Source organism: Trachemys scripta, chromosome 9, assembly GCF_013100865.1.
Source record: "Trachemys scripta elegans isolate TJP31775 chromosome 9, CAS_Tse_1.0, whole genome shotgun sequence".
Taxonomy (NCBI): domain Eukaryota; kingdom Metazoa; phylum Chordata; order Testudines; family Emydidae; genus Trachemys; species Trachemys scripta.
The window spans coordinates 53,427,506-53,452,615 of record NC_048306.1 but is presented as its reverse complement, the minus strand read 5'-3'; the positions used below and the strand labels follow the sequence as shown (position 1 = coordinate 53,452,615).

The 25,110-nt window shown below is 51.7% G+C and overlaps 1 protein-coding gene across 8 annotated transcripts in view; it reads right to left on the bottom strand.

Moving 5' to 3' along the window:
• Window positions 1-25,110, bottom strand: part of DGKG (diacylglycerol kinase gamma) — a 132,559-nt gene that overhangs the window by 27,906 nt on the left and 79,543 nt on the right. For 7 of the 8 annotated variants that reach the window (XM_034781014.1, XM_034781021.1, XM_034781018.1 and 4 more), the window contains 3 exons: window positions 21,710-21,774; window positions 14,146-14,236; window positions 3,052-3,253 (listed from right to left, as the gene is read on the bottom strand). In XM_034781014.1, the coding sequence (XP_034636905.1) occupies window positions 3,052-3,253; window positions 14,146-14,236; window positions 21,710-21,774 (358 nt within the window). Of the gene's footprint in view, window positions 1-2,831; window positions 2,939-3,051; window positions 3,254-14,145; window positions 14,237-21,709; window positions 21,775-25,110 lie in introns of all 8 variants that reach the window. The other variant, XR_004647046.1, reaches the window with a different exon arrangement.

Here is a 25,110-nt window from a genome sequence, read left to right as displayed (position 1 = left end):
GCCTGGAGGGGGGCGGCGCGGCGGGGCGCTCCTGCCGCCGGGGGCTCTCCGCCCTCCCCTCGGCGGGCTCTCCACCCTGCTCCCGGTGCTCTGGCCGCCGGGGAGAGCGGAGAGCCCCGGTCGGGCTCCCCGCCCTGCTCCCGGCGCTCTGGCCGCCGGGGAGAGCGGAGAGCCCCGGTCGGGCTCCCCGCCCTGCTCCCGGCGCTCTGGCCGCCGGGGAGAGCGGAGAGCCCCGGCCGGGCTCCCCGCCCTCCTCCTGGCGCTCTGGCTGGTGGGGGATTGCTTGGCGCCCTCCCCTGCCACGCTGGTGGGGGGTGGGGGGGGGCGGCGGGTGGCTTTTTTGCATAGGGTGGCAAAAAAGCCAGAGCCGGCCCTGCAAGTCCCCCACAGTAGTGCCAACCCCAAGCATGCAAAAGTCCTGAGTCAGGGCCCAGAAATTATGAGATTGGCTTAGAAATTATGAGAGTTTAAATCACAGTAAAAGTTGTTTCTCTGTCTTCTGGTCTCTGAGCTGCTAGGTCGCCCTCAGCTCATGCCCTCAAAAGGTTTTCTTTTCAACCAGGAGGGCTAGAAAGGCCAGCTGAGATTCTCACACAATCACCTGACTCTAGGAGTTGGGGCTTGCAGAAAACCACCAGCTATCGTGAAACGTGCAGATGCCAGAGCTGGCCATGCTGCAGTAGGGGCTTCGAGGGAGTGTAACAGGATGAGCTCCACAGTTTCATTCCCATCTTTTCCCCTCGAAGCAGCAATGACTGCTCCAGCAACAGCAGCCAGCAGCTACCACCTCCATCCCTCAGCGAGACTCCACCAGCAGGGAGAGGAATTCTGGCCTCCCAGGGCACTGCCAAGAACGCCCCAGCCCTTGCCCTCTGGGGTCAGACTTTTGAAGAGCCAGGCAGCACCTCACATTCTCCTCCTGCCCCCTCCCATGCTGCCAGGACGCAGCCCCACGGCAGGCTGCACCTCCCCCTCGAGCGCTCCCCTCCCCACAAGAACCCTGCACCTGTGCCTCAACTGATCATGTTAATAATCACCTCCCTCTGCTCTGGAGGGCAGCTGCCCACAGCCCGGAGCTCAGGGGCTCCAGAACGCCCGCAGGCCCCTGGCTCGCTGGCACAGCCCGAGCTCTTCACCACCAACTCACGGTAACCCAGCCCCATGACAGCTCTCTCTGTACCTGGGGCCCCATCACGGCCAGTTCTGCTGCCCCCGACCCGCACCCGCCCCGCCACACAGACAACAGGAGGAAACAAGCCAGGAAGCCCCAGCCAGTGCCTTAGGGTTGCCAACCTTCTAATTACACAAAACCGAACACCCTAGCCCCCCGACTTCCCTGAGGCCACATTCCTGCCCTGCCCCTTCCCCGAGGCCCTGCCCCCCAACTCACTATATTCCCCCTCCCTCGGTGGCTTGCTCTCCCCCACCCTCACTCACTTTCATGGGCTGAGGCAGGGGGTTGGGGTACGGGAAGGGGTGAGAGCTCTAACTGGGTGTGCGGGCTCCGGGGTGGAGCCAGAAATGAGGGGCTCAGGGTGCAGAAGGCGGCAGGTGGTTGGGGTGTGGGAGGGGGTGAGGGCTCTGACTGGGGGTGCGGGCTCTGAGGTGGGGCTGGGGCTTTGGGGTACAGGAGGGGGCTCCAGGCTGGGGCAGAGGGGTTCTGGGTGTGAGAGGGGGCTCCAGACTGGGACAGGGGGTTGGGGTGCAGGGGGTTGAGGCCTCTTGCTGGGGATGTGGGCTCTGGGGTAGGGCTGGGGATGAGGGGTTTGGGGTGCAGGAGGGGGCTCCAGGCTGGGGGAGAGGAGTTCAGGGTGGGGGAGGGGGCTCGGGGTTGGGGCACAGGCTTACCTCTGGCGGCTCCTGGTCAGTGGCGCAGTGAGGCTAAGGCAGGCTCCCTGCCTGTCTTGGCTTCACAATGTGCCCCGGAAGTGGCCAGCCGGTCCAGATCCTAGGCGGAGGCGCGGCAGGCGGCTCTGCGTGCTGCTCTCACCCGCAGGCACCGCACCCGCAGCTCCCATTGGCCGCAGTTCCTGGCCAATGGGAGTGCAGAGCTCGTGATCAGGGCAGGGGCAGCAAGCGGAGCCCTGTGGCCCCCTCAACTAGGAGCCGGACATGCTGGCCCTTCCAGGGCGCAGCGCAGAGCCAGGACAGGTAGGGAGCCTGCCTTAGCTCTGCAGCACCGACAACTGGACTTTTAACAGCCCGGTCAGTGGTGCTCTCCGGAGCTGCCAGGGTCCATTTTCGACCGGGTGTTCTGGTCAAAAACTGGACACCTGGTCATCCTACAGTGCCTGGGAAGGCATCATTGACAGCTCCCCACTACTCCCCGTGCAGAGCAATCAGCAAACAGCCTCCTCAGACAGAGCCTAGACACAGACACCAGGCCCTGAGTCTTACACTGACCTAACTGAGATCTGTGTCCAATAATCCCCACACCATCCACTGGGTTATCGCTAACCAATCCCCCACTTGCTCTGCTCTGCTCCACAGCACCCTGGCTGGCTGGCAATGCAGGTTGAGGTTCACTCACAGCTGGTCCTGCCCCCATTCACACCCAGGGCACTCTATTCACCACCCACCCACACTGAGGGGAAGGGGGGATAACCCACCTGCTCCCTTTGTAGACATAGGGAGAGATGGTCCTTGAGTTGGAGAAAGGCAGGAGTATTAATGCCATTGTATACATGGGGCCACGTCAGGATAGTCAAAGGAACCATCTTTTGACCATTCTCCAGGGCTTTCCAATGCCCAAAGGGTTGGTAAATGGACAAAGATTTTTGGGTGTCATGGACAGAAGGGAAGGAGGTGGGATGAGGGCAGTGTGGATTTACCTCTGTTCTGGGCCAGTTAAATGTTCATGAAAGAACCACTCTCGGCCGTAAAACATATTGTTGGGAACCTTCTCTCACTCTCCTGTTTTAAGCCATGACCAAAGCGCCTACAGAGATACATGCACAGTTCAGTTATCCCCGCTCTGTGCTTTATCGAGCCCTACCGCCTCCCATCCCCCAGCCTCTCCATGCACTGGGAGTGATGGCATTCGCAGCTCACCTTGGACGCAGAACTTGAGTTCCTTGGCATCAGTGACCACCGTGGAGTGCAACTTTTCGGGCACTTTCTTGCTCATCCGGTTATAGCTGCGCTGTCTCTTGGTCTCACCCCAGAGATTGGAGCCGCCATACATGCTGGGGATGTTGAGGACGGCGATGCCCTCCAGTGAGGTACTGCTCAGGTCCAGGAGCGTTCCATCACACTGCAAAGAGACAGGCATGGTCAGGCATTAGACACTGACTGACACCCCGGGTTACGGACACAGCCCAGCGCCCTGATTGGGTGGGGCCTGTGGGTACACAACAGTGACACAAAGAAGGGATAGATGCAGAGCTCCCAGGAGCTGGGCTTGCAGAGGCATGTCCACTTCCCCAGAACTCCAGAGAAGGCCAAGGCTAGGAGAACTGGCGAGGTCCCGCATGCCAGGAACACCACCAGGAAATGGTCCGGACATCCTGATCTACCGTGCGCGGCTACAGGCACTGACAGAAGTGTAAAGCAGAGAGCCCAAAATCAGGCAACCACACAGCATTCATCAAAGCACTGAGTTGTTATGTGGCAAATGGAAAAATCACATCAGTCCCTTGAAATAGCACCGCTGCCTTTCTGGAGGACATGATAGTCAGACACAAGTGGCTGGGCTCGATGCAGGGGCGTTCAGGTTGAAACACAATGGCCTGTGACATACAGGAGATCAGACCAGCTGATCCCTTCTGGCCTTACGCTCCATGACTGTGAGATGGGGAGGCATGTCTCTTTGGGGGTGGGGGAGAGAAGAGGAGCCATTTTCATCTGAATGGCTAGTGATTTCCATGACCTGGCTCTGGCTGGGTGGTGAGGCCCAGCAGTGTGGAGGGCAGAGGACAGTGAACAGAACAGTGTATTCATGGCACGCGATGTTTGGCCCTGATTCAGCAAGGTACAGGTATCTGAGCACGTGTTTAGCTTTAAGCACATGAGAAAACCCATGGATGGCAACAGGGCTACTTGTGTGGTTCGAGTTAGGCACATGCCTCAGTGCTTTGCTGAACTGGAGCCAGAGGACAGAGCTGCTGATCTCTGGCCTGCACACACAGACTGCCCAGGCTGGGATACAAAAAGTTCAGGCTGCCACTTGGGGAGCAGGCAGCACACAGGGGGTCTGCTCTGGGTACCAGCCCCGCCCCATGGAAACAGCCTGGGAATCCTACCCTCAGAGAGGCCAGTGGCGACTTGTGCCGCACATTGGTCTTTCCACCGGGTGTACTCTGCGTGCAGGAAGCGTTCAGACCAGGCCGCATGCAGCCCCTTCACAAACAATGTCTGTTTTTCTTCCCAGCCCTGGGGCTGATAGGCAGGTAGCGCATTTTGTTAGTCTTTGAATGTATTCCATGTGCTGTTCAGAACTGCTAGAGGCATATGGAATGGACAGGAAATACAGCTCATCCATTAAACTGAAACTGGCACAACGTCCGCTACAGGGCCTGCCTTGCAAACAATGAGTCCCTGCTCAGTCACTCCCTTATGGAAAACCTGGGGAAACACCCAGACTTTGCATTGTGCCCTGAAGACCAACAGAGTCAGGTTGTCGTGGATTAAGTCAAGGGAAGGGAATTCAGAGTGGAGGGCCCTTCCTTGAGAATGCCCTGCCAGTGCCAGCGGGGCAGCACCTTTGATCTCAGCATCACGGGGATCTGACCCCATATGAAGGTGATCTCCATTACACACAAACCCCAAGCCCTAAACAGCTTAACGCTAGAGCCCGTCAAAACAATTCCCCGCAATATGTAATTTCCGTGAAAAGGGCTTTTTGTCAAACAACATTTTTCACAGAGTAATTTCCATTTCATGGAAACATGTCAACGAGGCCAGGAAACATTTTGCCCCAAACTGAAAAATGTAACTGAAAACAGAAATTCTGACCCCCGCTCCAAGTTTTCTGTTGTGGTCTTTTGAAATCCCCAAAAACATTTGCAGGACATTTTGATGAAAACAAAAATATCAATTTTTTAAAATTTCTCATGAAAAATAATTAGCATTTTTCAAACAGCTTTTCTTAAAACCAACTTGGGTGGGGGGCAGCTGTCAGCACTGAGCATCACCTCGTCTCTCCCAGATGTCAGGAGATGCAGATGTTATACAAGCACCTGACCTGGCAGAATCTTACATGTTATGTTATTGTAGCTGTGTGGGTCTCAGGGTATCAGAGAGACAAGGTGGGTGAGGTCATATCTTTTATTGGACCAACTTCTGTCAGTCTGTTGTTCTTCAGGACCTGAAGAAGAGCTCTGTGTAAGCTTGAAAGTTTGTCTTTCTCACCAACAGAAGCTGGTCCAATAAAAGATATGACCTCCCCCGCCTTGTCTCTCATGTTGTTGTGCGGGCATTTCTATTTTGAATATTGTATGTAGGGTGCGGGGAGTGGAGGGGGTCAAATATAACTCTCTGATAGAATTCAAGAACTCCCATCCTAGAAACACTCTCTCATTAGCTGGTTCTTTCTTTTGGCGACAAGATGTTTTTTATTATATATTTTAAATGAAAATTTAAAAAACCCAGAGAAGTCTGATTAGATATTTTTTCACGTAATTTCCAGTGGAAGTGATGTCACTAACCGGACAGTTTCTCAAATCACCGCTCACAGTTCATCATGTTCTATCTACAGCAGCTTAGAAAACGTCCACTGCTCAGCTACCTTTTCCTGTGGCCTCTTCTCTTATTATTTGAACGTACCTTAGAGAATGACATATTTTGGCTCATCAAAGCCTTATTCCTTTGAGGACTGGATACTGTTTCTTCTAAATGCGATTTGGAAAATTGGGTTGACTTTGGCAGAAAACAATATTAAAGATGTGAAAGAAAAAATTGTCAATTTTGGAGCCTCTTTAGGAAAGCAATAAAGCATTCATTACTTGGAGTCCTTACTGAGGCGTCTCTGTGTTACATAGAAAAATTGCAACATTTGAAAACTACACGAAAAGGTATTTGTGGCTTTCCAAAGGACTAGAGGGAGGGACAAGTAAATAGAGTTTTTAATTGTATAAATGACTTTAATTCCTCTGCCAGCATTCAAGCAGGTAGAATATTTTATAAACAAAACAAGACTTGGACTGTGGTGTCCATGAAGTGGCCCCTATATACTATTACCCTGACATCATCTTCTGATTGGGAAAGCTGATGACTTATAGGTGGAAAAATTAGGTGTGGTTTCTTCAAGGTAGAAGGGTAAATATCTTCCTTGATATTGCTAAAACTACCACGCATGTAGGGGGAAAAAATCTTTGTTTGCATTCAAAATGTATTTCCCAGGCTTTAAAGCATCTGTTCTTTTGCCTGCTAAGTAACAGCGGAGCAAGGATCAGAAATGTGATTTTTTTTCTTGGATTTTGATGATGCTAGGAAATTTCTGTCCTTCGTGTTTTCCAAAGAAGAATGTGTGTTGGATAACGAAGAACTCTCTAATTCTCTGTGGCTAGCATTTTGACTCTTTTTCTTGCTGAGTGAGAACCTCAACCTTATTTTTCATGGAATCATAGAAATAAACGTAGGGCTGGAAGAGACCTCAAGAGGTCATCTAGCCCAGCTGCCCATGCTGTGGCAGGACCAAGTAAACCTAGACCGTCCCTGGCAAGTGTTTGTGTAACCTGTTCTTAAATACCTCCAATGATGAGGATTCCACAACCGCCCTTATAGAATCATAGAAATGCAGGGCCAGAAGGGAATTTTTTCAATAATTCATGCTAAAGTTAGGACATTTTAAATATTACCACATGATTATGTGTGTGAATCTGCCTGCAAATGAATATACCAGTATGCACACACACATACACACTTATCTTTGTATATGCAATACTTTTTTATCCCCCAGAATGCTTGGAAGTCTTCTCTTTTTTTAGCTCACCCTTGATTGTGAAAAGCCAGAAATGTTTTTTTATTTATTTTAAGCTAAACTCAGAATTTTGGGGCTTTGTTTCAGTTACTCATTCTTCAATATATTTTTGAAACTAATAAGAAGTAAAATATCCTCTAACATCTCGAAGTGCGTGTACAGTGCCTAGCGCAGTGGGGTACTGATCCATGACTCGATGCCGCTCAACTCAATGGCATTTCTCTGTTGGTCTTTAACATGATAACTTCTGAATGCTGCGTCTGGTTAATTGCAGACTTCTAGGGTCTGTAAAGCTTCCAAGCTGCAGGTCACCAGGCAACGCTATGCAGGTAGAAAAAGGAAGTGCCAAAGACATGCTGATGCAATAGGATATGGCTTGTTTAGGGGCAGGAAGAACAGTAAGGGTCCAGTCCCAGTTGATGTAACTCAAAGTAGCTCCACTCAAGTCACACAGATCATTTCCATTGGAGCGAATGGAGCTGGGCAACTGGCCCTTCCTGTTCCAGTCTTTCTGAGAAGTGGGAGTTGGAGTGCAGGAGATGGACAAGGGAATAGGAGCCTGAGAGGACATGGAGGGACCTCTGACATACAGACATGTGGGGAGAGAACACTGGGATGCTCCTATGTACTGAGTCTGGAACGAGCACGTCCACGTTGGGTGGCGTGAACATATCCTGGGAGTGGAGATGGCTAAGAGGAAGGCTATTAAACACTAAAGCACACACACATACCCAGAGTGTCTAGCCAGCCTTTCAAGTGTGGGTCTTTAATGTTAGGTACGTGAGTCTGTAATTAGTTACCTAAACTCGGTTGCAAGCACCTAACTGCTAATTCATGTATTCACTCATTTAGGTAGCTGAGTATTTAGAGCCAGATTTACAAAGGCAGCTGGCATCTAAAGATGCAGGAAGATACCTTGGGGGGATGAGCTATCCCAGGATAAGCACATTTTTACAGGTATTCCTGTGTCCATGCTGAGGGTGGGGTGTATTGCTTGGACGATTCTGGTATAGTCAAAGCAGTACAACTCTCTAGTGTCGACATGGCCTATAGGCCCTGTAGCGGGGCGGCCTGGCTCCCAGGCGCCCCTGGAAGGGACGAGCCAGAACAGCCACCAGAGCGGGCGGAGCCACCGCCGCCTGTCTCCACCCCCCGGAAGTCAAGGGGCGGGACAGGAAGTATAAAGGCCAAGCCACAGCGCTCAGTAGCTGGCCGGCAGCGGGAGAGGACAGACGCTGGTGCCCGAGCTCCCGCGGGCCTGAGCCGACCGAGAGCCCGGTATCCAGAGGAGGACGGGCCGAGCCTCCGAGAGCCCGGTATCCAGAGGAGGACTGGCCGAGCCTGCCGAGGGCCCGGTATCCTGAGGAGCGGTCTGAGCTTCCCCCCGCCGAGGGCCCAGAGGGAGCGACAAACCTACCTGCTGCTCGGGGCCTGGAGGAGCCCATGATCTGCGACCCAGCAGATGAAACTCAGGAGGAACAGGTACCCATGGAGGAGGAGATGGGAAGTGGCCCGGGGATAGCAGACCCCGAACCCATGTCAGTGTGTTGCGGTCAGGATCCCCACTGACTGCGTGGCAGACGGACTGCTGCGGATAGGGCCCCGGGCTGGAACACAGTGGAGTGGGTGGGCCTGTGTTCCCCCCTGCCACCCCGCGCCGGGTGGCAGTCTCTCCTCCTCCTTGTCCAAGGGGCCTGGGCCCCTGACAGCCCATTTGTTTGCTGCCCCGCCCTGACCTAGGGCCTGGGCTATCACAAACTGACCCAGCCCCTGCTACAAGGCCTGGGCTGCTGATTGACTATTGGTTTGCTGCCCTGCCCTGATCTAGGGCCGGGGCTGTTAATGTGTGCTCAGTCCCTGCATAAGGGCCTGAGCCCTGAACTGTTACTTGTGTGCTCACTCCCTGTATAAGGGCCCGAGCCCTGAACTGTTACTTGTGTGCTCACTCCCTGCATAAGGGCCTGAGCTCTGAACTGTTATTAGCTTTGTAGCGGGGCGGCCTGGCTCCCAGGCGCCCCTGGAAGGGACGAGCCCCATCCCGGAACTACTACAGGCCCCCTAAGCTGACAGTTATTTCACAGTAGATCTATAGTGAGGAACAGAGGTATTCTGGAGATTACAGGCTCAATACAGCAGCCATTGAACAGATGAAACAAATGAAGGAATGGACCCAGGAGTGCAGCAAGGTTGGATGGCTGGAAAAGGACACCAGATAAGCCATTTTTATCTTTAGGCTAAACATTACTGGCCCGAACAGGGAAGGGATGGAGGTGGTGACCCAGTCCAAAAGGAATGTAATCTGCCAAATCCTATACACTCCGGTGCCTTTATGGGGTTGGGAAAACAGGTGTATTAGAAAGGACCCCCATCCTCTGCTGGGCTTAACAGAACTTGGGTGGGTTTGTGCTGGCTTTAAGAACCTGGTGCAGACGCCACATACACACACAACACACTGAAGAACATCCAACGAGCAGGGAATGTGTTCCCCCCCCCTTTACCCTCCTCTGTTTGTGTGCCAGCATGGTACAATGGGCTCTTTGAGAAGGGGCAGCTGGCAGGGAGGCTGGCCGTAGAAATGTGCAGCTGGGGGAAAACCAAATTCATTTCCAGGAGCTGTCCCATAACGGATGCCAATTTCCAAAACAAAACCGCCATTTCTCTGCCCTCATGGCAGTTGCCTCAGAGCTGGAGGGAGGCCGGACTGGGAATTTCAACTTAAAATGCTGCTAGGTTAACACTTTGCTGCCTGGGACGGCGATTTACATAACACACCCATGCTTGCGACAGAGAAGGAGCGCTTGAAATACCTGCACTTGCTCCTGATCAACAGCGCCGATCTCAAACCACAGGATGCATCTCTGTGCAGCACGGCTTCCGCACAACATTCAGAGACACGGAACAGAAGTCTGGGATTTTAACAACCCCTTCCCCTCCCAATCTTTCCCCCCATCCCATGGCAGCACCACCACCTGTTTGGGGCGGTGTGTATCTTCCCTCACCTTCAAACACAAATCCTAGGTGTGGCTCAGAGATCAACAGTTTCACTCTGTAATTTTGCCAGGCTGGCTGACAGAACAGTTCAGGGAGGCCAGCCGGTCACAGAGTCAGAGATCAGTACTAGGGACCAAGGGGTCACCTCGGTCATCAAGTCAGAAACGTGATATCTTGGCAGATCAACTCCCCTCCAGTACCGACGCTAATCTGACCATCACTAGCGATGCTGCCTTGCACACCTTTCCTTTACTAATTACTCTGGACTACTTTGGTCTAATTCCGGTTGCTGGATTTAGCCTGCAGATGCTGGGTGATGGCCTGTGATACGTAGGAGGTCACTAGACAATCTGGTGACCCGTCTGGCCTTAAACGTTATGACTCTATACTCCCCTGCCCAATGTTCCTAATATCTCATCTAAACATCCTTCTTTAACGACAAACTATTGCTCACCTTTCTGTCCTACCCTCTTGTGTGGCTGGTTAAATTGCCTTCCTTCACTGAGGTTTTTACACTGAGGGGTTACAGTCCACATTCCTATGTTGTCATTAGTATTTAGTATTTGTATTGCAGTAAGAGCTAGGAACCCCACCCCAGGATCAGGACCCCATTCTGTGGGGCTATGTACAGACATGGCTGGGCCTAGGGAACTCAGTCTGCATGCCAGCCAGCAGGCAACGGGGACACACACCAGACCAGTGGGCGAGGCTAGAATGGGAGGATGAGTTGCCATAAAGCGCACACAACATCTCAGAAAAGCTGGTCAACATCCCCAGTTGAGAGGTATTTGTAGAGACACATTAAATAAAATAAATAAATAAATGGAGATATCCCATCTCCTAGAAGTGGAAGGGACCTTGAAAGGTCATCGAGTCCAGCCCCCTGCCTTCACTAGCAGGACCAAGTACTGATTTTTCCCCAGATCCCTAAGTGGCCCCTCAAGGATTGAACTCTCAACGCTGGGTTTAGCAGGCCAATGCTCAAACCACTGAGCTATCCCTCCCCCCCGGTATGTTTGTGGCAGGTATGTTTTAAAAATAGGATTTAAAGAAGTACAAGGTGGCAGCTTTATGAATTTCTGTGGGGACTTTTCCCCAGGAATGGCTGGTGATGTGGGAGAGCGCATGGAGATTGTCGGGGGAGAAGTGGACAGGCAGGCTGGTACCGCTGGGGCCAACAGCTCGACAGGTGAGCAGATCGGATGGAGAGGAGGGCTGGATGGAGAAGGGTGTTAAAGGCCAAGATGTGGAGCTTGTGTTTGCTGTGGTGGAGGAGAGGGGCCAGTGGAGGGACATGGAGGCGGGGTGAAGTGACCCTAGCTGCTGTGTTTTGGTGGTTCTTTGACAGCAGTGTCTTACTCTCCAGGTTTGAAAATCATTCCATTCTCCCTTTTGGTCTCTGTTTTTGCTGTATCTTTTCTATTCCAAAGATACCTGGCTGGCATGAACTTGGCCCGGTCTGGCTGCCCTGGGCAACACAGGGAGGCACCATTACTTCCCTTGCTAACCCAGAATTCTCTTTCACAGGAGAGTGGGAACCCAGCCGCGAGGCCCAGGCCCACAGCTTTCTCCCCTCACTTTGTCCACAAAGTGAACCATCCCTACCCTTCGGACACTTCACCCCAGCCCTCCTCCATCAGCTGCAGTCACAGTCCTCTTTCCCTCTCCCCCCTCCCGGCCCACAAAGCCATAGCTGAGGGGCTGAAAGGGGAGGGGCCTTCTGCTCCATCTTTGGCACCTAACTGGTCCTTCTTTGCTTGACTGACATCAGAGGACAGGACCCATCCCCTTGTCCATGCTGGGGAGCAAAGCCTCAGGAAAGCATCTCCCCCAACTCCCGGCCACGTATCCTGCATTACAATGGATCTAAGTTGTGTGGCAGGCCCCTGGGTCCCACTGCTCAACAAAAGCGAGGCTCTAATTGGCCACGATAGCACCAGTGCTGCACAGAAGGTGACGCACATGCTTTCAGAGTGCTCCTCCACTTCTGCTATGTTGTCACATACGCACCAGCTGGTCTCGGAATTCCACCTGGTCCACACCCACAGCAGTGACATGAGGGCAGGTGCTTGAGGGGGTCTGGGTGGTTTGTCAGGTAGCAGAGAGGGGGGATTTCCACCACCTCTCTCCCATGCAGCGTCCCTCCCAAAGACCTATCCTCTGGGCCGATTGGTTCCTTTTCTGCCCTCTGCCGCCCATACCCAACAGTCCCCATGATCCCACCTCCACTAGCTCACTACAGGTAGTTCTGCCTGACCCAGAGGGCACTCCTGGGACTGGCGTTCTGCTCTCTCTGCCTGGGCAGAGCTGGGGAAAGAATTTCCTCATGGAGGATGGAGGAAAATTCCACTGCTGGAGGTAAAATCCACATGCATTTCTCCATCTGTGGATGGGCTGAATGTATGGTGCTGTCTTTAACTAACACCGGCCCCTCCATCATATGCCCTCTGCTATCTATAGCATCTTTTTCCATGGTTCCACTTCCCACACTTGTCTGCAGTGCAGGATTTCATATGCAATACTATTCACCCTCTTTTAGTTCCCTCCCAACCTTTCCTATACGGATTGTAATTAAGTGATGAGATACACTGTGGGAGATTAGGATCTCCTGGGATTTTCTTTGCTGGACATGAATTAAATTGCAAGCAGCATGGCCTGCATGGTAAATCCAAGTCAGCCTTTGTGGCAACCGACCTGTTTTTTCTAGCCCTCATGAATAAGTAATAAAAGGTTCATTTATTCAGAGATAAGGAAAGCAGGAAGTTTACAAAAAAACACAGCACAAAACCCCCAGTGCGAACTGTAAAATGACAGAGCTCTTAGCAACCACTGACAAGTGGCTCCCCCCTCCTCCTTTCTCTAATTAAAGGCTGTTTCCATGTCGCCAAAAGGCGGCTGTGTGCGGACACAGCGTTTACTGAGAGAGACTGTTCCAGGCCCACTCTCCAGTACAGCTGCAAGGCACAAACAGGAGTATTCTGTTCTCCCGCAGCTGGCTGCAGTTAGGGCAAGTGCCCTGCTCCCAGCTCTCTGGTATATGTTTAAGGAGAATTCACCTTGCAAATATACAAACTTGACCAAAATATTTTCCTGAGCTGTCTTGTCCATTTCCTTTCCCTGGGCTGCTAATCAGGAGATCTGGACGTCAGCAGAAGCCTGCTCCTTTCAACCAGCTTCCTCCCCGTCCCCAGCATATCTAGTGACATCACGCCCCAGCGAGGTCACATCATCGCTCCTGGATCGAGCTGTCACTGAGCGAATCAAGCAGGAGTATGGAGCTGCTTTCAGTGGAGAACACCGCTACTTACATACCAACTACTTAGTGAGGACAGGACTGTTTCAGGGGACTATGCTAAAACATTTTCAAGCTGCAGTTACATCAGTATATTTCAGGTCAGGTGTTGGGCTTTCTTGGCCTAACACTCTAATGATCGCTATTTATTATTTTCACTGGCATGACGCTCAGAGGCCGTAGTCAGAATCTGGGCCCCATTCTGCTGGGTGCTATACAACCGCAGAGGAAGAAATGCTGCCTGCCCCAAAGAGTTTGCAGTCTACTTATTGAATGTAACAATGGTGCATTGCTTGAGATCAGATACCTGCCTTTGCTCTGAAACGATACTTTAGGGAAACAAAAATGGAGGCAGGTCTGTATGGTCAGATACCTGCATCGATGGGTAACATTTTCAAAATCACTTACAGGAACCTACGGGTAAAATTATCGAAAACATCTCAGTGACTTAGGACCCTAAGTCCCATTTTCAAAAGTGGCAGGCACTTACGACCAGATGGTCAAAGGTATTTAGACACCTGAAGATGCAGATAGGTGTCTAGTGGGGTTTTCTAAAGCATTTAAGTAGGTTTGGTGTCTAACCAATCCAATGAAAGTTAGGCACTGAGGTGCTTTTGAAAATCTCACTAGGCACCTATCTGCATCTTTAGGTGTTTAAATACCCTTTGAAATCCGGCCATAAGTGCCTAAACCACTTTTGAAAATGGGTCTTGGGTTTCTAAATAACCAAGGTGCTTTTGAAAATGTTACCCTCTGCCAATCAATATTCTGATTTCAGCTTGCTACCAGCCACAATTCACTGCCACTTCTGGAAGTCCCTCATTGGGCAGATGTCTGAGAGCCACCATTTCATTCCCAGGAGCACAGCCTCCAGGAGGAGACTCTGATGGGAACGCTGTCAATGCCACGCTTGGACAAATGGTCACCGTACGCTGAAGCTCACCTCGATCTCTAGGTAGTCGTGGAGCTTCTTGCAGGTAGCAGCGAAGGTTTCAGTCGTGCCAAATTCAAAATACCACAGCTTGTTCTTCATCCTGACACACAGAACACACAGAGTTGGGAGGACTCATTAAAACATTTGTCTGGAGACATGGCTCCATCCCTAACCCCTTCCCCTTCAGGCCAGGGTTCTCCAGCCCCACTGACAGGGGAATTCTACCAGCCTGCTGCTGAGACCCTGCCCACAAGCTTGTCTCCTAGGAAAAGTGGAATACTGTTACATGGAGTGACGCTGGCCAGCCAATGTGATACATACACATGCCCCGAGACCAACTGAATATGGGCTGTTGGGGCGGCTGGCAAGGCCCAAGTGTAGAGAAGTGGAGACGTTTCTGAAGCCCTGCATTCATGCCGGCGAGGGGATGCCAGACGCAGCTTTGGATACAGAAGATGAATCATTGAGCTTTGTGACGGGTTGTGCATACCCCGCACTGGAGAAGAAAGGGTTAACCCCACACTATGGGCGGTGGAAGACCCGCCCTGCTGGCCGTGCAGGCATACTCCAACTGCTGCCTCAGTATAAAAGGGAGCAGCCCAGCTCATTCTAGGTGGTTGGCCAGAGGGGAAGGACCTTCAACCGAAGCTCCAGCTGAAGAGCCGCCACAACCCTTGCCTGGATTGGAGGCCTGGAACCCAAGGAGCTCTGGAGGACCATCCACGCTGAGGAGCTCGGAGACCCTGATGCTCCATGGACAGCAGCTTCTGGAACTACGGTAGGAAGCGACCCGGGTGTGTGTGTGACCAAATGGTATCTCCCACCAGAGTGAGGTCAGCTTGTTTTGGTGGGATTCCCTGCTAACCCAGTGATGGACCACGCTGTCACTGTTAGGGCCCTGGGTCAGGGCCCAGTGGAGTTGGGTGGGCCCTACTTGGGCCATCACTCCCCTGGTGGTGGCCCCCACTTTTCCCTGCCATATTGACCTTAGTCATTAGCCTGTGCTGCCCTGTGTTCGAGGGCCACCATATTGACTGTAGCCATTAGGCTGTAATTCTGGCCATTGGGAATTCTGTAATTCTGGCCACTGCCCCGAACCTGAGGGTTGCTAGCTGAACACTGGCTGCTGAGCCGCCCTGCCCTGTCCCTGAGGGTGATTACATGGACTCTAGCTGCTGGGCTGCACTGTCCTAGGGCTGGGGGGTTGTTAGACTGACTCTGGCCACTGGGCCGTGTTGCCCTGAGTGTAAGGGCTGCTGTACCTGACCGCGGCCTCTGGGCTGTACCGCGTTCACCCCAAGGTCCACCAGGGAGACTAACTGCGGTGATATCACCACCCTGTCCCATCCCAAAGTGGGACGGGGTGTACATACACCGCGACAAGCATGTTCACACTGAGCCAGGCAGTGGGGTGGAAACCCGGAGAGCAGGAATTCCTCTTTTGGCCAGGACTGGCATATCACAGGAGCAGCTCCAAACCCTGACAGCCAAACCAGGCAGTGCAGAGACAGTCGGGTGTCAAGTGCACCGAGCCTTCTCCAGAACTACTCAGGGTCTGCAGTAACAACTTAGAGAACACAGCAGCAGTCACAACAGGGGTTCTCAGAGGCAGCGGTCCTCTCAGCTCCTCCTGGACAGAGGTGGGGTGGGGCAAAAGCTCTTCTCAGTCCCCAGCTCTCCTCTTGAGGGGAAAGGCACTTCAACAGGGGATGGGGTACAGCAGAGCCAGGCAAAGGAGACCTCCAGCAGGCTCTCTGCTCCACCCCTTTCTGCACTCCCCCATGGGTCAGGAACCCTACCAGCCCCTCATGGGCCGTCACCCCTGTTGTGAGGCCCCCATAGTGGCAGCAGGGGGGCGCATCTCCCCAGTCCCATGCCAGCTCTGGGCACATGGGTTTGAGCGGTGGAGGGCAGCATGGAAAAGAGGCTGGGAGCGGGGCCGGGAATCACTTTGCCCAGCGGGGTGCAACGAGGGCTAGATTATGGAGGCACAAGGAAGCAGCTAGCTTGGTTAAACGGAAACTGAATAGAGGAAAGAGCTGGACCAAGCAGGTCAGGGAGGATCCCAAAAGCAAGACCCCAAAGCTGTCAGTGGGGTGAGTGGTCAGTGTCCAGCAGCAAAGGACCAAAAATACAGAAATATCAATTAAATACACATTGCCCATTTGAACCAGAGATTAAGGTGATTTCATGGTTTCAGAGTCCCCTGCATGCTTTGGGGTGCTAGCCAAGTAAATCATAGGGTAGTAATAAGCTGATTGAATTAGCTGCTACAAAGGCAGGAGCAGGGAGAGAAGGGAAATGCATCAGGGGTTTGATTAAAATACACTGTGGTCTTGGGGAGAGTGGCTAAAAATCAATGGGATTCACTAGAGACAAATGCAAAATGCTTTCATTGGCACAGGCCCAAACGCAAATGGGGGTGCCTGGCTAGGAAACAGCAGCACACGCCAGGATCTAAGGTTGTAGGGGAGGATTGATTATACGTGAGTCAGCAATGCAAAGCTAGAGCAAAAAAGGAGCATGCTATATTGGGCTGCATCAATAGGACTGCGTGTAGAACAAGCCAGGTAATTCTTGCTGTCTCACTATCACTAATTAGGGCCATCGGGGGCACAGGGGACAGCTCTGTGGCTCAGAATTCCCAAACAACAGAACCCTATTTTCAAAGGCTGTTGCCTAAATGAAAGCACCCAAACGAGTACTTGGCCACTGAACTGGTTCTCTGGATATGGCCAGCAGGCAGCCTTAGAAACTTACATTTACCTGTCGCAATGGTTACTGGGATATTGGCATTCATCCCCAATTCTGAGTTCCAGGAGTCCCACCAATATCCAATTGGTGGATTTGGTAGGTTTAAGAGAGCCAAATGTGCCTCCTGATTTGAGCACCCAATTGAGCAAGTCGGCGCCTCCCTGCAGTGCCCATGTTTCAAAACTGCTCAATTGGCAGAGAGTTCAGAAAGCAGGCACACCAGAAGGGTCAGAAAGCTGGGCATGCTCAGTCTAGGGAGGGAGACAGGATAGCTGTCAGCAAATACTAACCTGAAGGGATGTTACACAGGGCACAGGGACTCGTTATTCTAGTACCTAATGAAAACAGACCACGTACTAACAAATCAAAGCTTCAGCAGAGACCCTAGTGGAGGCCCTGGCCATAGAGGGGGAAAGAGGGGAGTTGCAACAGTGGAAAGCACCTGAAACCCCTCTCTGTTCTGGGGGCCCAAAGATGGCACATACCCTCAGAAGAGTGAGGAACTCTGGCTAGGGATGGGGCTTGGCCAGGGCAGCTGGAAGATGGAATGAGTTAGTGCATCCTCTAACCAGCCTGCACCATCAACCAGCCCCATGGAAACCCAAGAGAAAAGGAGACAGCAGGACACATCTTGCTCACCTGCCAATGCATCAGGGTGATTCACACCTTCCCTCCCCAGCTGCAGGGACTCTGGCCCTACGTCAGTAAGAACGACTAGAGAACGCAATGGAGCAATTTGCAAATGGAGGAGGATATGGAATGGCCATGGCTGAAGACAACCAAGGCTGGATATGATGGGCTGAACAGCTATAGGGTGAAAAACTCCATCTGGTCGTCATGCAAAAGGATCTGGGAAGGTTTACATGTCTCATTGATATTACGCACCTAGTACTCACATGGATGCAAAGGGCAGTGTGACAGAACTCTTATGTGAAAGTGATAAAGAATCACTGAAACAACAGATTCTAACACTGAACAAGGAACTTGATTAGAATAAAGAAAAGTAAATATTACCCTTAAATCTACTGTCTTTCCAACTACCGAGCATTGCTTCTGCTCTATTCCCAGCAGTGCCAACTCTCATGGTTTTATCATGACTCTCATAATATTTGGTGATTTTCTTAAAGCCCCAGCTCCTGGAGTCAGGGGATTGTGTGAGAATCTCAGCTTGTATTAAAAAAGATGCAAGTTTCTACTGCTCCTGGTTGCAGAGAAAAACTTGGGAATGTGACCCTTAGGGTATGTCAACACCACAATCGTGTGTAGACGTACCTGAGCTAGATTTGATCTAGCTAGTTCAGGTACTGGCTAAGTAAAGCTGCAGCCACATGGGCTTCAGCTTGGGCTGTACAAGCCCACCTGGAAGTCATGGTAATTATGAGGGTAGCTAACCTGCAGTGAAGCGTATGCTACCTCTGCTCAGGTACCTGACCTAGCTGTAATACACGCCTCATGCTACGTACAGGACAGGGGTCCAGATATACTGTGACAGATGCCCATGGAATAACAATAAAGCAGACATGTGGCTTTCTGGCACTGTCAAAAGGGAGGACGCTTGACAGAGTTTCCAGGCACCTGGATGAGATGGCTGTGACATATCCATGGAAATCATTTATGGTTCTGGCTACCCTAGCAACAGGGCTGGCCCTAAACTAAATGGTGCCCCAGGAGAGGAGCGTCTTTGGCATTCCCCTACCCTTTGTTAAATTTTTGAATTCCTTATTTTGTATTGCATGTGTAGCCCATTTCACGACTTGGCTGCACAATTTGCATGCATGATTTATCCCTATCATATAAGATGCTCAATTTGCATGCTAGGATCTGTAAACAACAAAAACAGCCCCCCAACTCCAGCGCCCCCCAAGCCTGGCACCCCAGGTGGTTGCCTGGGTTGCCTGCCCCTAAATCCGGCCCTGCCTACCAAAACAGCACCCTGTTTACACAAGTAGTTGTAGTCAAACCATGTGAGCAGGTGGGCTTTCCTTGCTTGCACGACTAGAAATCAAACTATGTTCTAGCCATGTTAAAGGCCAAGTTTAACCCGCCTATGCAGGGCTACTATACATTGCAGGCAGCTGGGGCTGAAGACGGTTTGGTCTAAGCAAGGCACAGCCGCAGTTTCTGAGCAGACCATAGTCCAGTCCTGCCTTCGCTGCCAGTTCTACCCACATACAGCAGGAGCCATTACAGCTGGGGAGGTTCCTAGTGCACACGCGGCACAAGGCACTACCGCCTGGCACAGATTCCTCTCGGCACACACTTGGGAGGCAGTCTGTTCCAGCCACATCTGGTCACCGACAGGCCATTTTTAACCATGTACAGAGAGGGCCTAGGTCTTAGGTACCTCCATGTCATGGCTGGAAGGGCTCAGCCCTCGCCTGGCACAAGCACTGCTGAAAAGCCCACCTCATCCTTTAGGTGCTTCAGTAGGAAATCTGGCCCTGGATCTCTGGGGGGGAGAAGGGGGAATGGGGGAGGAGAGCCACAGACCCCCACTGGCCACACACGCTCTGGCTGCTCCTCACTGCGAGAAGGAAGCGGAGGGGCTGCAAGTCAGACAACAGTGAATAGAGAGGAGAGGGGCCACCTCCTCAGCTCCCTCGCTCCAGATGCCGCACGCAGCACCCCCAGCCAGGGAAAGCAATGACTTCGCTTTCCGGGGTGGTGTTCAAACCCACCACCTGACAGAGCTGCTTGGGGCTGAGCGGGCTCACACCGACTGAGCCGGTAGCAAAATCTGGCGGTAGCGCTTTTGCACATTGCACCAGCAGCTCCTGGACGGGGCTCCCTGCAAAATCCCATTGAACCAGGAGGTCCCTGCTCCACCTTAAACCTGATGCCTCCCTTGCACCGGGGTCCAAGAGAGGAAGCCAACATGGAGGCCAGGTGGGCTGCTGGGAAGAAGCAGGAAGATAGCAAGAGAAATCGAGAGGAGATTCAGGCTGGGGGCGTGCTGGGGGAGGGTGTTAGGTGAGGCCACAGTGCTGTGTGGGTGCTGGATCTCTTGTAGGAAAAAGAGCAGGGGACCTGCAGTTTGGAGGGGCCAGGCCACCCACCATGGGCTATGAGTCATTGGTCTTCACCAAATAAGTGCCCAGGGATCATCCCCTCTGTTACAAGGGCCAAATCTGGAGCCCTCGGAAGTCACTAGAATTTGGCCATTGACTCCAACGGGATGAGATGTGTGGGGTTAGCAGGAGTGGCTGAATAGGCTGTCAGCACCCACACACTGCAGCCCCAAAATAACAAAACCACGGCCTGATTGGAGCTCCTTCTGAGCTGCCTGGGATTTGAGCAGGTGGGGAGTGGCTCCTGTTCTCCCTAACTGTTATTCAGGTGGCTCTTGGTGGCAGGGGAGGGACAGAGAGACAAGGTGTGCTGGGCTTGTTTGACTCCCCGGGCTGTGCTTCAAAGAGCTGCCCCAGGATCAGAGAGTTCTGCACTGTAGCCCAAAGCTGGAGCTGAGGTTCTTTGATGCTTCTCTAGCAGGAATTTCTGAAAATCAGGGCCCTGGGGGGGGATCCGCCTGTGTCTCTTGCACGGATCATAAGCCACTGGCTCCTGCTGCCCATGTGCCATTTTTATAATCTCCAAGTGAAACATGAGCTAGTCCCAACCTGTGGCTCTGCCAGTGCTGGATAGCCTGCTCTTGCTAGCCCCGGAGTTTGGAGCTAATTGTAAAGTGTGAATGAATGTAGCTGGGTTTGCAGCCAAATCCTTGCACCTTTCCAAGAAGGCTGAAATATCCAGCCCTATAGGATGGGTGAACCGACAGACCCAACACGGCCTCGATCACAGTGCACTGAATGTTTATTTTCTCAGCCCAGGTGCAGCTTCCGGGCCGCAAGCGCTCCCACTGCTGTTGTTTCTATTTTACAGCCAGGTTGGATTAAGTCTGTCATGGCTCACCACCAAAGCCCAGATCTTAACCTTTGAAGCATATGGCAAAGCCCCTCTTCTTACTGCCTTCTCCACAAGGGCTGGTTGCCCCTTTTCAACCCGACTGGTTAGTCAAAGTGCGGGGCCCTGGGGATGTTCCAGCTAGAAGGAGACATCGATGGAGGCTGCTGTTTTCTTTGCTGTCACCTTGTTTAGTTACTAGGAACGTACAAAATTCTGCTTCTCTGAATGCAGGAGGACCCACGAACAAAGGGAGCAATTTCTTAGCTTGCATGCAGCCCCAACTTTCTTTAGCCAACAGACCCAAAATCTCTCTCTCTAGCTATATCCAGGGTCACACTTTGTTCACAGGATGCTGCTTGCCTCTGCCTCTCTCTCTCTTCTTGTCTTTTTTACTCTTTTCTCTCTTCTGCCTCCCCCCTGCCCCATGTGCCTCTACTCAAAACAATCCTCAGCCAAAAGCTCCTGGGTGCTTCACATACTCCTTTTGTCTTATGTGACTCAGTGAGCGGTGGGGGCCTCAGGGCAGAGGCGGAGCGGGGATGGGAAGGGGCGGAGCGCGGGCAGGCCTCGGAGGGGGGTGGGAAGAGGAGCAGCGCAGGTGGGGCCAAAGGGGAAGAATGGGAGCGGGGCCCTGGGGCGGAGCGCAAGCAAGGCCACAGCCCAGGCATCTGTGCTTTCTGAGACAGTGGGGTGGTGGCTGTTTGGGAGCCTCCCTGGCCTATTATGCCCACCACCCCTATCCAGTTCCCAGGACCATGGTGGTAACAGAAGCCTAGACAGTTGGATTTTGTGCTCCCTGCAAGACAAGTCCTTAAAGCAAGATTGGTCCAATGCAGGACTTCCTCCTCCCCCCTCCTCCCGTAGCTGGTGGGGAATGCTTCCACCAGCATCACAATGGAATGGCCAAAGGGTTTACCTGCTGTTGAATTTCTCAGGGTGCTTTTCTCTCATCACGTGGAATCGATGCGCGATGGAGGCGTCCTGCAGGGAGAGGGGAACGAAGGGACACGTGAGTTGAGTTATGGGAAATGCCTGATGACAGAAGAGAGACATTTCCAGAAAATCAACATGAACTTGCCAAGAGCTGAGATTCAAATAAGTAAGCGTCATCTCCTTAGCCAGGACATCAGCACCTGAGGGCTAATGCCTGGAACAGAAGTTTACTCAGGGCTTTGATTTCTGCGCTAAAGACCTAGTTAGGGGTTTTTTATTTAACAGCCAAACATCATCCACGTCTGAGTTACCAGCAAAGCCGAGCCCGAGGAAATGGGTGAGTTGCTCTGTTGCTGACAGAGCTGAGCCCCCCTGGGAGTAGAGGGAACTGTGGGAGGCTGAGGGCAAGGAGGTGACAAAGGAAAAGTCACGGACATCTCAAATGCTGACGGTATCTGATTTTATCAAAAATTTCCATGACTAAGCTGTGATTTCCCCTGAAGTCCTGCTAATGCCTTGGAACTACAGAATTCCCTGGCCGTGCAGGCAAGCTGGAGTGCCTAGAGACACAAAAAGAACAACAACAAAAAATACAGTAAGGGACAATCCTGCACTAGCAGGGAGGATAGGGACTAGACAACTCAATATTTTACTTCTCTGTTTCTGTGCCCTTAACGCCGTCATTGGCAGTCTGGGGATTTTACCGTAACTCTAGTCGTGCAGAGAGACTTGGAATCTTGCATTCTACATCAGTACTGTATAGCAGCTAGCATACCGTTATCGGGTATTAAAGAGGGAGTCCCATAACGTTACACTCATTGCACATAGTATGAGATCACTCTATGATGAGACAGCATTCTATATCGCCCACTACGCCAGGTTAGAAAAAGAGCATGTCAGACACCTAACCACCTAAATTCCTTCCTCCATCAACTTCTGTAGAGCTACGCCTGCGTACCTGAGACGAGCGCTTGGGCCAGCCATGTTAAACGGGCATGTTAAACAAGATGCAATTTGCTAACTTGGCCTCCCTCCTAGACTACCTAAACCCCACCCCTCTGAGGTGGAGAAGGATGGCAAGTGACCAAACAGCAAGCTAGGGGGAAAAGTGATGGTGTTTCTTTCCTTCCTTCAGCCCTTGAAGGCCAGTTTATCTCAAGAGCTGAATGCATATAAAACAACTCCATTTTATGCCATTGACTCCGTTTCCTGCAATTTTAAACTATTCCTTAAGCTAATAATTCCCTTTCTTATATGGGGTATTTTAGTCAAACATTTATGAAAATTTCCAACAGTTAAATCCTATAGAACATAATGGGGATCTATTGGGACTACTCTCCAACCTATCCAACGCAACAGGGAACAATATCCTTTCTGTAGGTTATTGGAGCTGTGTGTTATGATTCCATAGCAGGGCTAGAATTCTCTATGTAATTCTATGACGCAATTCAAAAATTCAACAGCAAGATTTGAATTGTTGCAAGATATGTTGCAGCTGAAGAAGTGGGTTTTTTACCCATGAAAGCTTATGCCCAAATAAATCTGTTTAGTCTTTAAGGTGCCACCAGACTCCTTATTGTTTTAACAGCAAGATTATTTTCTATTAAACTCTGTAGGACTTTGGAGAAGGGAGGGAATTATGAGTGAGGAGTTAACACTGAGAAAGGGCAGTTTGGCTGTGTCACAACGAGGCAGAAGCCATGATGGGGCAGCATAAGGATCTGTGGGACTAGAACCTGCAGCTGGAGGGTCTGGGGTGACCAATGTCTCCATGTCTCCATTGGGGAGCCGAGTGAAGCAGCTTTTGACAATTGCTAGAGGGTCAGGCACCGCAGGAAGTACCACCCACAGAAGCCCAAGCAAAAGAACCCTGCGGCCACCTGATTGGTATACACCAGCTATTTAAACCAGGAAGTTGCCCCAGGGAGCCGTCTGAGCAACAGTGTAGACACTCTGGCTTGCTACTGCTACAGACTTTGTCTTTTGCCCCATCCTGATCCTTCAGCCCTCTGCCCAGCTTGACTTTGGTGTCCATCTCCTGACTTGGCTTGGTAACTAGTCCCAACTCCTGCCTTCGACCCTGGCCGAGCTGGCACTACTGGCCAGTTGCCAACGCCCTGGCCATTACAGGCAGCTTCTCTGGGGTGAAAGGAATTAACTTTTATCACCCAACCAGAGCTACCTCAGTGGGAAGCGGGAGGGGAGGTGGAATATCACTTGATGCTCCAGTGAGCACAGTTTCCCTCTCTGGCTCCCTGTGTGCTATTCTAATTGTCCCACATGAGAGATTAACTGCCATGACTCACTACGGAGGATATGTCAGAGGGGAGATTTTAACCAGACCCAGGAAGTGGCAGTCCAGCTGCCCAAGACTGACACAGCCCGTCACCAGGGCTTTCTTTCAGGGCCCTCTGTCAATACCAAACCTCCCAAGCATGACTTAAGCTTTCAGGGTGTCCCCCTTTTATTGGCTCCCCAGTACCCTCCAACCTTCCATAACAGACTGTGTGGAGGAATTTGTTTTATAGCCTCAGTGTCCTTTTTTTTTTTTGGTCAATGGGCTCCGCACCAAAACAAGAAACCCAGCAGCCTAGGACTCTGGATCAACCTCGCAGGAGCCAAGCCGTCCATAGGCACCATGCAGCAGGGAAGCAGCTTCGTAAAGAAGCACATTTCGAGTCCACGTGGTCAAGGGCTTGCTAGGAAAAATGATTTTTAAAAATGCAGGAAAGCCCAGTGAGAAGGGGTGAGGAAACTGTCTGTCTGCTCTGAAATAAACCTCCTGGGAGGACAGTGCTGTGTGCTCAAGGATATCTCCTTGGAGAGGGGCCCGGATGATTCATATTCACAACTCAACCTGTGCTCACACATGCGACCTACTACATGTTTACCACAGTGCTGCTGTATCACGCCATGAATGGTTGATATTAACCCCTTCCCTTCCAGGGATGGTTGGGCAAGCCATGGCCTGTTGGAAAAAAATGCTCCATTCATATTCCCGTGCAAGAAGAAATGCCTATTCGTTCTGAGCCACGTGAAATGTTTATTGCCTATGGTTGTGCCTTTGGAGAAAGGACATATAGTAGTGCTGATCCCCAAACCAGAGTCACTCTGGTTTCATGTCCCAGCCTGATTTTACAGGGGAGGGAATGGCTGCACAGGACTGGGGCTGGCAAATGGGATTATATGAACTACAGGGCTCTCTCAAAGCTTCAGTGGTACCTGGCACTATCTGGTGAAAGATTTTCCTGCTGGTTCTATAGGCAGCAGTGTTAGTGAGTAAGACAGACATTCCGGAGACTATTTTGAGCTGGTAATCTTACTCTAGCCCAGTAATAATGTGTGCCACAAGCACTCAGCAGAACATTGTAATACCAGCCAGTC